Below are 13,652 nucleotides of genomic sequence, written 5' to 3' on the forward strand. Positions count from 1 at the left end.
TCACTATGCATGTTTTAAACAAATTCTTATTTAAGCAGCATCTGTGAATCCCTTACAGAGTATGAAGAGTATAGAGTTCAGGAGTATCAGAGCTGCAATGGAGCCGTGCATGAGACACGCTTCTGGTTCCTCAGGAACGAAGAATAAAAGGTGATCTGATCAGAACGTGAAAAATACTTAAGGACATAAACACTGTAGATTAGGACCTTCTTTCCTCCTAGGATGGGTCAAGAATAAAGTGTCATGGATGGAAAAAAGTTACACAGATGCCAAGAAACATTTTTTTACGTAGGAGTAGCAAAAGAAAACAGTTAGGTCCCAAATGAAGGTACACGAGAGAAACTAGCTCCATACAGGGGTTTAAAAATATATATGTTACAGGTAATTCACGTCAGTAAATGTGTGATTACTGATAAGAGTAATTGTACATGTTAGTAAGTTTATCAGAAGATAATGTAAACAGTAGTAGATTTATCAGAAGATAATGCAAACATTAGTAGATTTATCAGAAGATAATGTAAACATTAGCAGATTTACCAGAAGATAATGTAAACATTAGTAGATTTATCAGAAGATAATGTAAACATTAGTAGATTTACCAGAAGATAATGTAAACATTAGTAGATTTACCAGAAGATAATGTAAACATTAGTAGATTTACCAGAAGATAATGTAAACATTAGTAGATTTATCAGAAGATAATGTAAACAATAGTAGATTTACCAGAAGATAATGCAAACAATAGTAGATTTACCAGAAGATAATGCAAACAATAGTAGATTTACCAGAAGATAATGCAAACAATAGTAGATTTACCAGAAGATAATGCAAACAATAGTAGATTTATCAGAAGATAATGTAAACAATAGTAGATTTATCAGAAGATAATGTAAACAATAGGTCAGTTCTCTGTTCTTTATTTCTTCATTAAAGATTATAATTATTATTTCGTGCATGACCAAAAAAAAAAAAACAGTGGACGGATATTATGCACAAGTTGACAATATTTAAATAAATAAGATAATAAATGTGTAATAAGCAATTGCCAATATGCTGAAAGTTAACTCACTTGTAGACAAGAAAACAGTAATGAAAATAAGACTGAATATTTCGATTTCTAAGTGTAGTCATCATCAGCAGGATGAACACTGTTGATAAATTAGACACATGTGCAACTCTTGGGTATCTTTATTGAGGAAACGTTTCGCCACACAGTGGCTTCATCAGTCCATACAATTGAACAAATGTTACACGACCTATGACTGCTGCACCTCTCCTGCCATACGGTTTATAAGCTCCTTCTCCGCTGATATGCCGTATTCTATTCAAGATTGATGGACTGACCACATCGACTCAAGGTTGAGGGACTGATTACCTCATTCTCCTCCTGTTCTTCAAGATTCTCCTTTGTATGGACTGATGAAGCCACTGTGTGGCGAAACGTTTCCTCAATAAAGATACCCAAGAGTTGCACATGTGTCTAATTTATCAACATGTCGGTTCTCTGAACCATTCATCTACAAACCTGTCAGATACAGGATGAACACTACGTGTAGACAGGCTGTTTGTTTTTTTTACACCTGGAATACTTTTCATCACGTGAAGACACACCGAAAACAATAACTCTTAAATAATTAATGTTTAACAAAAGATAAAGCACTAAATGAAATTTAAGGTGGAAGTGAAGACAAATCTTGTTCAAAGAAATAAATATTGCATGCAGATTATTCTTAAAATAACCGGCAGGACACTATTGACCATGGAAAAGGAGATACTTCTTAGTAATCGTTGAAAATTAGAGAAAAATCAAATGGAGAAAGCCAAGGCCGACTTCACCATGAGAGATGCTTTATTTATCGTTGCAATATATTAGTTTAGCATAAAAATACTTATCAAATATCCGTGTTTATGATGGGTAGTAGTTAATTATAAACTTACTGTATAAACAGATGTCTTTGCATTTCATCTTCAGTGTTGTCGTGCCCACTGAAGCTGCAGTTCGTGAAGTATGGAAGATGCTTTTTCTGAATCTAAGGTAGTTGAATTTCTTACAGTATCTCAGATGTATTCGTTGAAGTATCCAGGGAGGTTGTAGATCTACTGTATACAGTGTTTCTGCTTCCACAGTTGTTGTTAATGTATTTCTTTTGCAGGATATTATTTATCCTGTTGCACCAATCGATTTTATTTAACTTATAAATTCGTTTTCCTCAAAAGAGAATGCTTTCTTAGACCGTGTAGCTTATCCTGGTGGCGCAGGAGCAGATGATGAGGTTGTTTAAGTAGTTGTTGTGGTCGTTGTAGTACTTGTTGTAGTCGTTGGAGTAGTTGTTGTGGTTGTTGTGGTCGTTGTAGTAGTTGTTGTGGTTGTTGAAGTAGTTGTTGTGGTTGTTGTAGTTGTGGTCGTTGTAGTAGTTGTTGTGGTCGGTGTAGTAGTTGTTGTGGTCGTTGAAGTAGTTGTTGTGGTCGTTGAAGTAGTTGTTGTGGTTGTTGTAGTTGTTGTGGTCGTTGTAGTAGTTGTTGTAGTCGTTGAAGTAGTTGTTGTGGTCGTTGAAGTAGTTGTTGTGGTTGTTGTAGTTGTTGTGGTCGTCGTAGTAGTTGTTGTGGTTGTTGTAGTTGTGGTCGTTGTAGTAGTTGTTGTGGTCGGTGTAGTAGTTGTTGTGGTCGTTGAAGTAGTTGTTGTGGTCGTTGAAGTAGTTGTTGTGGTTGTTGTAGTTGTTGTGGTCGTTGTAGTAGCTGTTGTGGTCGTTGAAGTAGTTGTTGTGGTCGTTGAAGTAGTTGTTGTGGTCGTTGAAGTAGTTGATGTGGTCGTTGAAGTAGTTGTTGTGGTCGTTGAAGTAGTTGTTGTGGTCGTTGTAGTTGTGGACGTAGTAGTTGTGGTTGTTGAAGTAGTTGTTGTGGTCGTTGTACTAGTTGTTGTGGTTGTTGAAGTAGTTGTTGTGGTCGTTGTACTAGTTGTTGTGGTTGTTGAAGTAGTTGTTGTGCAGCTTGGAGTAACTGTTGTGGTTGTTGAAGAAGTTGTTGTGGTTGTTGATGTAGTGGTTGTTGATGTAGTGGTTGTTGTAGTAGTGGTTATAGGTGAAGTTGTTGTCGTTGACGTAGTATTTGTAGTTGAAGTAGTTGTTGTTGTGATACTTGTTGTGGTTGTGATACTTGTTGTGGTTGAGCTACTTGTCGTTGTGGAACTAGTGCTTGTAGTAGTTGTTGTAGTAGTCGTAGTTGTTGTTGTAGTTGTGGTAGTTGTAGGTGTGGTAGTTGTAGGTGTGGTAGTCGTAGTTGTGGTACTTGTCGTTGTCGTATTCGTAGTAGTTGTGGTATTCGTAGTTGTGGTAGTCGTCATTGTGGTAGTCGTCGTTGTGGCATTCGTCGTTGTGGTACTCGTTGTTGTGGTACTCGTTGTTGTGGTACTCGTTGTTGTGGTACTCGTTGTTGTGGTACTCGTTGTTGTGGTAGTCGTCGTTGTGGTAGTCGTCGTTGTGGTAGTCCTCCTTAAAGTCGTTTTCTCTAAAATATCAAGAATGTGTTAAATGACCATTTCCAGTAAGACGAAAAAATAACATTTTTATCATAGCTAAATAATTTATAGGAAGAAGAGCAATGAAAAATCTACCACTGGAAATTCCCACCTTTTGCAGTGCAAAATTTTCCCTCTATTCAATAACAACAACAACTTGTGTTATTCTGTTATTGATAACAAGAGGATGGACGGGAACCATGAGATATTTTCTCTGGGGAGGATTTTTTTGCTAGGTTCTTTGTCATGATGCAGTATGTTCAGGGGATACAAATATCCACATACACTCAAACACACGGCCAGGAGCTATGACTCGACCCCTGCAGCCACATATATGTGAGTACACACACACACAACACTGGAGGACAGGAGGGTTAGGGGAGACATGATAACGACATAAAATACTGCGAGGAATAGATAAGGTGGACAGAGACAGGATGCTCCAGAGATGGGACACAGAAGTGGTTACAACTGGAAGAGGAAGACTCAGATGAGTCAAGGGGATGTTAGGAAGTATTACCTATTTACAAGGCAGGTGACAGGTCCTTGGCTTCGAACTATAGACCAATAAGCCTTACCTCCATAGTGGGAAAATTTATGGAATCAATAATTGCCGAAGCAATTCGTAGCCATCTTGACAGGCACAGATTGATTAATGGTTCTCAACACGGTTTTACAAAGGGGCGTTCCTGTCTTACGAATTTACTAACATTTTTCACTAAGGTGTTTGAGGAGGTAGATCATGGTAATGAATATGATATTGTGTATATGGACTTCAGTAAGGCTTTCGATAGAGTTCCACACCAGAGGCTATTGAGGAAACTTAGGGCACACGGAATAGGAGGAGAAATTTTTTCCTGGGTAGAAGCATTGCTGACAAAGAGACAGCAGAGAGTTTGCATAAATGGGGAGAAATCAGAATGGAGGCACGTCACAAGCGGTGTTCCTCAGGGGTCAGTGTTGGGCCCGTTGTTGTTCACAATTTACATAAACGACATAGATGAGGGAATAAATAGCGACATAAGCAAATTTGCTGATGACACTAAAATAGGCCGTCCAATTCATTCTAATGAGGACATTAGAGCACTCTAGGATGATTTGAATAGACTGACGCAATGGCCGGAGAAGTGGCAGATGCAGTTTAATATTGACAAATGCAAAGTTCTAAATGTTGGACAGTTAAATAACCATGCCACATATAAACTAAATAATGTAGATCTTAAAACTACCGATTGCGAAAAGGATTTAGGAGTTCTGGTTAGCAGTAACCTAAAACCAAGACAACAGTGCGTTAGTGTTCGCAATAAAGCTAACAGAATTCTTGGCTTCATATCAAGAAGTATAAATAATAGAAGTCCTCAGGTTGTTCTTCAACTCTATTTATCCCTGGTTAGGCCTCATTTAGACTATGCTGCTCAGTTCTGGTCACCGTATTACAGAATGGATATAAATGCTCTGGAAAACGTACAAAAGAGGATGACAAAGATGATCCCATGTATCAGAAATCTTCCCTATGAGGATAGACTGAAGGCCCTGAATCTGCAGTCTCTGGAAAGGCGTAGAATTAGGGGGGGATATGATCGAGGTGAATAAATGGAAAACAGGAATAAATAATGGGGATGTAAATAGTGTGCTGAAAATTTCCAGCCAAGACAGAACTCGCAGCAATGGTTTCAAGTTGGAAAAATTCAGATTCAGGAAGGGTATAGGAAAGTACTGGTTTGGTAATAGAGTTGTGGATGAGTGGAACAAGCTCCCGAATACAGTTATTGAGGCTAAAACGTTGTGTAGTTTTAAAAATAGGTTAGATAAATACATGAGTGTGGGTGTGAGTTGGACCTGACTAGCTTGTGCTGCTGGGTCTGGTACAGTGCTCCATCCTTGAGTGGGGATGACCAGACTGGGTGAGTCATTGGGATAATCCGGGGGGGGGGACATGGACCTGCTCCACATGGGTCAGTAGGCCTGTTGCAGTGTTCCTTCTTTCTTATGTTCTTGTGTTCTTTAGTCATAGAGTTGTCAGGAAGTGGAATAGTCTGGCAAGTGACGTAGTGGAGGCAGGAACCATACATAGTTTAAAGACGATGTCTGATAAAGCTCATGGAGCATGGAGAGAGTGACCTAGTAGCGATCAGTGAAAAGGCGGGGCCAGGAGCTATGAATCGATCCTGCAACCACAAGTATTTGAGTACAGATAGTTGAGTACTTAACAAACAGCAGACAGTAACAGTGTACACGGATATAAAGAGAGGCGTAGCGACAATTTTAAAATACATCATCATTAAAAGTTAAGTCTGAATTAAATTTGCTATTCGATCCTTACACTGATTTTATCCATAAGGATAATATCAGTGAAATGAGCTGAGTTTAGAAAAAATGACCAGAGTGAGGGACTGATAACCTCATCTTCTACCTTTTATTTTTTTTGTATTATACTGATAAAGCCACTGGTTGGCGATACGTTTGCAGAATGAAGACTCCCAAATGTTGCACCGGTGTCTGATTCATCAACTTTTACATGGTACCACAATACTTGATTGCATTCGTGAAAGCCTGGGAATGTTCCTATGAGTAAATGTTCCTATGAGCCTATTCCTTACAGGAAGTCTTCTCTACCTTGAACTCTGTAAAGCTCATTCTGTTCTAAGTTCACTCCTTCACACACCGAAATAATGTAAAGACACAGTAATGAAGTCTTACCTGGATAACAACAGAAGCACTTGGCTCCCTTGCAGTCATCCTTGTCGACCCATCCCTTACAATACTTGTTCTTATCTACACAATAACCACCACCAGCAGTACACTGCATCGTGGGCTTGCAAGCCTTGGCACAGCAGACACAAGTTTTCTTCATGCAACCCTTGGGGATCTGTCGCTCCTTCACGTCGCACTTTGTCTTACACACACCCTTGTGTTTAGTGCACTTCTTTTTTGGTTTAGCTGCGCAAACTGTTAACAAAAATGTCTGTATTAAACATCAACAAAGCACCTTCACTATTCACAAAATCTCCTCCATAAATGCAAGCGCATGAACGTTGTGAGTCAAGATGGAGTGAAAATTACAAGAATGGAAGACTGGGCGAGAATGCTTCTTGGTTTGATTTTTATCGTAAAATTTAAGCATTGATGTTCTGTTGTAGGTTCGCCGGAATAATCGCCCGGCCCGGGTCTTTACCAAGAGGTGGCCCGCCCTTGGCTCCTTGTTAAGGAAGTGTCTCAGACCAATGTCTGCCATGGGAGGAGGCACAAGTACCTACTCGTCTTCTGGGACCAGCTATCCCCAGGCCTAGCCCCATTCCCCGCCCCCACGGGGCTCGGAGTAAGCATTGATGAAAGTGGCTATTGAAAAACAAACGATGCAAGTAATCGTGCAGTACTAAGCTGGAGAGATAAACAAGAAGTGATAGACCGAACACGAAAATGAAGGAGATTATGATGTTCCGAATCATTATATAAGATGAATAGACTAAATATTGGAACCAGATGTTAAAATAGCCAAGGAATTGACGGAAATGCTAGACACAAAGTGCCAAGTAGTAATCGTAACAGACATTAGGAGAAAATATTTTAAACACTGAATTGAGAGCATCTTCGTTACTGCCGGGTCCCAAGGAGGATAAAACAAGGGGTAAAAATATTATAGAAAAAAATTGCCGGACCTACTTTGTAAATGACAGAGCAGAAAATGCTACAAGCAGCAATACTGATTCCGAATAATAAAAGATCCAAATAATAAAACTAAAGAAGAGGCATACATAAAATGTGTGAATTTTGCATAGATGTGAAAAAAATTATATCAGAAAATAATGAATCAGAGAGAGCACCACGCACTTGAACATTCAAATAACAAAGGAATAACTGAAGGAACTGGAGGGAGCGGTATCTATGCGACCCAATAATATACATTTTTGACAAAGAAAAATCAACAGACAGAAGGATAGGTTGAATTTAACTCCTCTAAACTAAAAGAAAATGTTAAACGGAATATATGACGAACGGTTTTGAAAACCCGACAAGTTGAAGATTGAAACACTAGTGCAACATATGGGAATCTTTATTTAGGAAACGTTTCGCCACACAGTGGCTTCATCAGTCCAATACAAAGTAGAAAGACTTGTGGAATGTACAGCATAGGGCTGTAGATGTGGCTTATGTACTGTAGTCAGGTGAGGCGAAGCAGGAGGAGGCAGGGTCATAGTGGTGCCATCTACTGAGCACATCGACTCCAGGCTGAGAGATTGATAACCTCAAACTCCTCCTCTCCTTACACTTTACTGCTTTGTATTGGACTGATGAAGCCACTGTGTGGCGAAACGTTTCCTCAATAAAGATTCCCATATGTTGCATAAGTGTCTCAATCTTCAAACGGAACATATGACTTAACCAAAGCCTGATCCACTAGCTACATCAGAAGACAACTGTAAAAGCCAGAGTGCTTCTGTTTAGGAAAGAATACTTAAAAAAAACAGTGAGTGACACTGTAGGAAGAGGTGCAAGGATGGGTGATGGTTACTAGTGGGATCCCTCAAAGATCAGTCAACGACCTGCCAAATAGGATTGAATCCTATGTTTTTGTTCTCAGATGATGCTAAAGTATTGAACAGAATGTGAATGGTGGAGAGGACATAAACGGCCTCAATTTTCATTAAAACTTAAATACGTTGCAGAGATGAGTAAATGCACTTGCAAGATTTTGCAGATTTGGGAAACGGATCAGAGATAAGAAGAGATAAAAAAAAAATGATAAATGAAAGAATGTTGAAGTAAACAGTGAAGTGAACAGTAAAGTAAACAGGAAGTGAACAGTAAAGTAAACAGGAAGTGAACAGTAAAGTAAACAGTGAAGTGAACAGTAAAGTAAACAGGAAGTGAACAGTAAAGTAAACAGGAAGTGAACAGTAAAGTAAACAGTGAAGTGAACAGTAAAGTAAACAGGAAGTGAACAGTAAAGTAAACAGGAAGTGAACAGTAAAGTAAACAGTGAAGTGAACAGTAAAGTAAACAGTGAAGTGAACAGTAAAGTAAACAGTGAAGTGAACAGTAAAGTAAACAGTGAAGTGAACAGTAAAGTAAACAGGAAGTGAACAGTAAAGTAAACAGTGAAGTGAACAGTAAAGTAAACAGGAAGTGAACAGTAAAGTAAACAGTGAAGTGAACAGTAAAGTAAACAGTGAAGTGAACAGTAAAGTAAACAGTGAAGTGAACAGTAAAGTAAACAGTGAAGTGAACAGTAAAGTAAACAGTGAAGTGAACAGTAAAGTAAACAGTGAAGTGAACAGTAAAGTAAACAGTGAAGTGAACAGTAAAGTAAACAGGAAGTGAACAGTAAAGTAAACAGTGAAGTGAACAGTAAAGTAAACAGGAAGTGAACAGTAAAGTAAACAGGAAGTGAACAGTAAAGTAAACAGTGAAGTGAACAGTAAAGTAAACAGGAAGTGAACAGTAAAGTAAACAGGAAGTGAACAGTAAAGTAAACAGGAAGTGAACAGTAAAGTAAACAGTGAAGTGAACAGTAAAGTAAACAGGAAGTGAACAGTAAAGTAAACAGGAAGTGAACAGTAAAGTAAACAGTGAAGTGAACAGTAAAGTAAACAGTGAAGTGAACAGTAAAGTAAACAGTGAAGTGAACAGTAAAGTAAACAGTGAAGTGAACAGTAAAGTAAACAGGAAGTGAACAGTAAAGTAAACAGTGAAGTGAACAGCAAAGTAAACAGGAAGTGAACAGTAAAGTAAACAGTGAAGTGAACAGTAAAGTAAACAGTGAAGTGAACAGTAAAGTAAACAGTGAAGTGAACAGTAAAGTAAACAGTGAAGTGAACAGTAAAGTAAACAGTGAAGTGAACAGTAAAGTAAACAGTGAAGTGAACAGTAAAGTAAACAGTGAAGTGAACAGTAAAGTAAACAGGAAGTGAACAGTAAAGTAAACAGTGAAGTGAACAGTAAAGTAAACAGGAAGTGAACAGTAAAGTAAACAGGAAGTGAACAGTAAAGTAAACAGTGAAGTGAACAGTAAAGTAAACAGTGAAGTGAACAGTAAAGTAAACAGGAAGTGAACAGTAAAGTAAACAGTGAAGTGAACAGTAAAGTAAACAGGAAGTGAACAGTAAAGTAAACAGGAAGTGAACAGTAAAGTAAACAGTGAAGTGAACAGTAAAGTAAACAGTGAAGTGAACAGTAAAGTAAACAGTGAAGTGAACAGTAAAGTAAACAGTGAAGTGAACAGTAAAGTAAACAGTGAAGTGAACAGTAAAGTAAACAGTGAAGTGAACAGTAAAGTAAACAGTGAAGTGAACAGTAAAGTAAACAGTGAAGTGAACAGTAAAGTAAACAGTGAAGTGAACAGTAAAGTAAACAGAAAGTGAATATATACCACACGAGCTCATATATTATATCTTCGAAAGTATATGTGAGATTTGAAAATTTCGTATTAAATTTCTTGAACATATTAATGAATGTTTTAAGACTACGCGAGTACTATAGAAAGAAGGAACTGACACTACACCCCACTGGAAAAAATTGTCACCACTGGAAGAAAGTGTCACCACTGGAAGAAACTGTCACCACTGGAGGAAACAGTCACCACTGGAAGAAACTGTCTCCACTGGAAGAAACTGTCACCACTGGAAGAAACAGTCACCACTGGAAGAAACTGTCACCACTGGAAGAAACTGTCACCACTGGAAGAAACTGTCACCACTGGAAGAAACAGTCACCACTGGAAGAAACTGTCACCACTGGAAGAAACTGTCACCACTGGAAGAAACTGTCACCACTGGAAGAAACAGTCACCACTGGAAGAAACTGTCTCCACTGGAAGAAACTGTCACCACTGGAAGAAACTGTCACCACTGGAAGAAACTGTCACCACTGGAAGAAACTGTCACCACTGGAATAAACAGTCACCACTGGAAGAAACTGTCTCCACTGGAAGAAACTGTCACCACTGGAAGAAACTGTCACCACTGGAAGAAACTGTCACCACTCATCACCAGAAGGAACTACCACCACAAACTGCTACCACAAACCAGAAGGAAATTACCACCTGCAGAAGGGAACTACCACCAGCAGAAGGAACTGCTAAAGTTTTGCTCTCCTGCGACTTGAGTAACACTTACCAGAGAGACAACAGTGACAAGACTTTCCCTTGCACTTGCCAGACACAATCTTGGTCTTGCACTTTCTCTCAGAAGTGCACCTCCCGCCACTTTTCGTACATCTTTTGGGTGTTTTGCAGCTTTCTTTCTCCTCGCTACCGTGTGGAGGACGATGATGACTCTCCCCGCTACCGTATGGAGGACGATGATGACTCTCCCCGCTACCGTATGGAGGACGATGATGACTCTCCCCGCTACCGTATGGAGGACGATGATGGCTCTCCCCGCTACCGTATGGAGGACGATGATGGCTCTCCCCGCTACCGTGTGGAGGACGATGATGACTCTCCCCCCTATCATGCGGCCTCTTCTTTTCCTTATTTGCTTTATTTAACTTTCTCTTATTTTTGTTTTTATTTTTATTGTTCTTTTGTTTTTGGTATTTTTTCTTATTTTTTTTATGTTTGATTTCCTTAGCTTTTTTTGTGTCCTTCATATTTTTTTTGCTTGTTCGGTGGATTTCTCTGTTTTTCGATTTTATGGATTGTTGACTTTCACTCTTCTGTGTAATATGGTTCTTCTTCTTCTTCTTCTTCTTCTTTAATTCTTTTTTGTCAGCCTTTTTCCCGTGTCTTTGTTTCTTATGTTTGCCCATCTTCTTTAATTTTCCCACCTGCCTCTTCCCTTTATCTGATTCCTTCTTCTTGGTAGATAATTTTTCTGTCTTCTTTTTAAGTGAATTCTTTTTCTTCCATTTATTCGACTTTTGTTTTTTCCCCTCTACTGACTTGTGTTTTCTCCCTACAACCGACTTGTGTTTCTTTCTTGCAGCCGACTTGTGTTTCCTCCCTGAAACCGACTTGTGTTTCCTTCCTGCAACCGACTTGTGTTTCTTTCTTGCAGCCGACTTGTGTTTTCTCCCTACAACCGACTTGTATTTCTTTCTTGCAGCCGACTTGTGTTTCTTTCTTGCAGCCGACTTGTGTTTCCTCCCTGAAACCGACTTGTGTTTCCTTCCTGCAACCGACTTGTGTTTCCTTCCTGCAACCGACTTGTGTTTCCTCCCTACAGCCGACTTTTGCTTCCTTCTTGCAGCCGACTTGTGTTTTCTCCCTACAACCGACTTGTGTTCCTTTCTTGCAGCCGACTTGTGTTTCCTCCGTGCAACCGACTTGCGTTTCCTCTCTGCAACCGACTTGTGTTTCTTTCCTACAGCCGACTTATGCTTTCTTCTTGCAGCCGATGTGTGTTTTTTCCCTGCAACCGACTTGTGTTTTCCTCCTGCAGCCGACTTCTGTTTCCTTCCTACAGCAGATATTCCTTTCTTTCTTGTAGTGGACTTCTTCTTGACTCCGTTCACTTTCTCTTCCTTCTGGACTTGGCTATCACGACGCCTCATTCCTTTTTTCTTGAGAATTCCATGTGTTTTGCTAGTCTTCTGAATTCTTTTGTTTCCTTTCTTGATACGCCCATGACCATCCAAGTTCTTGACACGGCTACGCCCATCCAGGTACTTAACACGGCTACGTTTGTTGCTGGCTGTACGTCGCTTGGACCCTCTTCTTGTACTGATTCTGTAACCATGTTGTTTATCGCGTTTCTTCCCACTTCTGACATTTCTCTTCCTGTTGTTTTTCACTTGTTTAACACTGCCATTCTTTTTGTTATAGAATCTTGTTCTACCATCAACGCTCCGGTTTATGATAGAAATTTTGGAGTCACCGTCAAAAATTTTGGATTCACCGTCAAAATTGCCAGTGATGCTCTTGGCTTTTACACTGACTCTTTCCTCTTGGCTCTTTGATTTATTCCTTTGTCCAGCGACACTTTCCTGAGTAATGCAAACGTTATATTAATGACGTTTGTATATAAAATGAGATTAAATTTGATAACAACGTTGAAAAACAACTGATAAAATTAAGAAACACTTTATGCTAGGCTAATAAGTACAGATTTATGTAATAAATTTTGAAAAAAATTCATTTAGTAAATCAAATTTTGCAAAAATAGTTCAATTAGAACACGTAAATAGATGATGTGCGTGATGGATTATTTTTTAGTAAACAATGTCTCCTGACAGGAGTCTTTTTCAAATGGTAATCTTATCTAGTTGAGTATCGACTGGCTTACCAAAGTTAGACTTTATGTCCCATTTAAAAACAGCAATATATTTTACAAGTAATATATAGAAGAGAGTAATGTATGTATCTTATCACATATACAATGTTTTCAACATTTTATAAGGAAAAAGTCATTCTTCTCATTAGTGATCATTCTAATTGCGGTCTTAGCCTACGTACCGTTTTTAGGTTTATTTATAACAAACGTATTAACTCATATTCCACTGTTTAATTAAGTTAACAAAAAATTACTTTAAGCTTAGCTAGTGATCTGCCTCATCTGCTTGTTAGATTTTTTTTTTTTGGGGCGGGGGATATTTCACTATGGCCTCTTATAAACCTTCTTTTCTGGTAAATGAACAAAAAGAAAAATACTTTGAAAAGTTAAACGGATATGTCAGTAAGCATGTGGGTGTTTACCTGGCCAACCAGCAGGAGACAAAAGAGGAAAGCGGCTGCAACGAGAGCTTTCATAATGACGAGGTGGATCAGGAACTGTTGGGGTGATGCAGTGCTTGTTCCTGCTGCTGCTACTACTGCTGCTGCTTAATGCAGACAACTCTAACGCCAACTACAGCTGAGACTGCTGATATTGTTCATTATCGAGGAGGAACCAACGGGTAACTATGGCTTGGAGGTATTCGGAGTCTCAGAGCTCACAACCGCGTCTGGACAGCACAGCGATCGGAGAGCTCTGGTGTTATTTCTCCTGCAATTCCAAGATTTTATTAGTCTGCCGGTGCCTGAAACCAACTGTGATGCAGGTGTATGGCAGCAGAAACAGAGTAAATGCTATGCACGCAATGGTTTTCTTTGACTTTGCCGACAAGTGATAATATGTACAAAAAAATTTGCATATTCAAAAACCTGAAAAAAATGTTTTTGTGGATGAAATGTTGTTTGGTGGACAAGTTTGAAAAGAAA

The 13,652-nt window shown here is 39.0% G+C and overlaps 1 protein-coding gene across 1 annotated transcript; it reads right to left on the reverse strand.

The window, feature by feature from the left end:
* Positions 1-901: 901 nt before the first annotated feature.
* LOC128699022 (uncharacterized) lies at positions 902-13,394 on the reverse strand. Its single transcript, XM_053791542.2, has 4 exons — positions 13,149-13,394; positions 10,630-12,439; positions 6,215-6,463; positions 902-3,504 (listed from the first exon to the last, which is right to left on the reverse strand). The coding sequence occupies exons 1-4, from the start codon at positions 13,200-13,202 to the stop codon at positions 2,279-2,281; spliced, it is 3,339 nt and encodes a 1,112-aa protein (XP_053647517.2). The 5' UTR covers positions 13,203-13,394; the 3' UTR covers positions 902-2,278.
* Between the last annotated feature and the right edge of the window lie 258 nt (positions 13,395-13,652).

The sequence above is a fragment of the Cherax quadricarinatus genome, chromosome 55 (assembly GCF_038502225.1).
Source record: "Cherax quadricarinatus isolate ZL_2023a chromosome 55, ASM3850222v1, whole genome shotgun sequence".
Taxonomy (NCBI): domain Eukaryota; kingdom Metazoa; phylum Arthropoda; class Malacostraca; order Decapoda; family Parastacidae; genus Cherax; species Cherax quadricarinatus.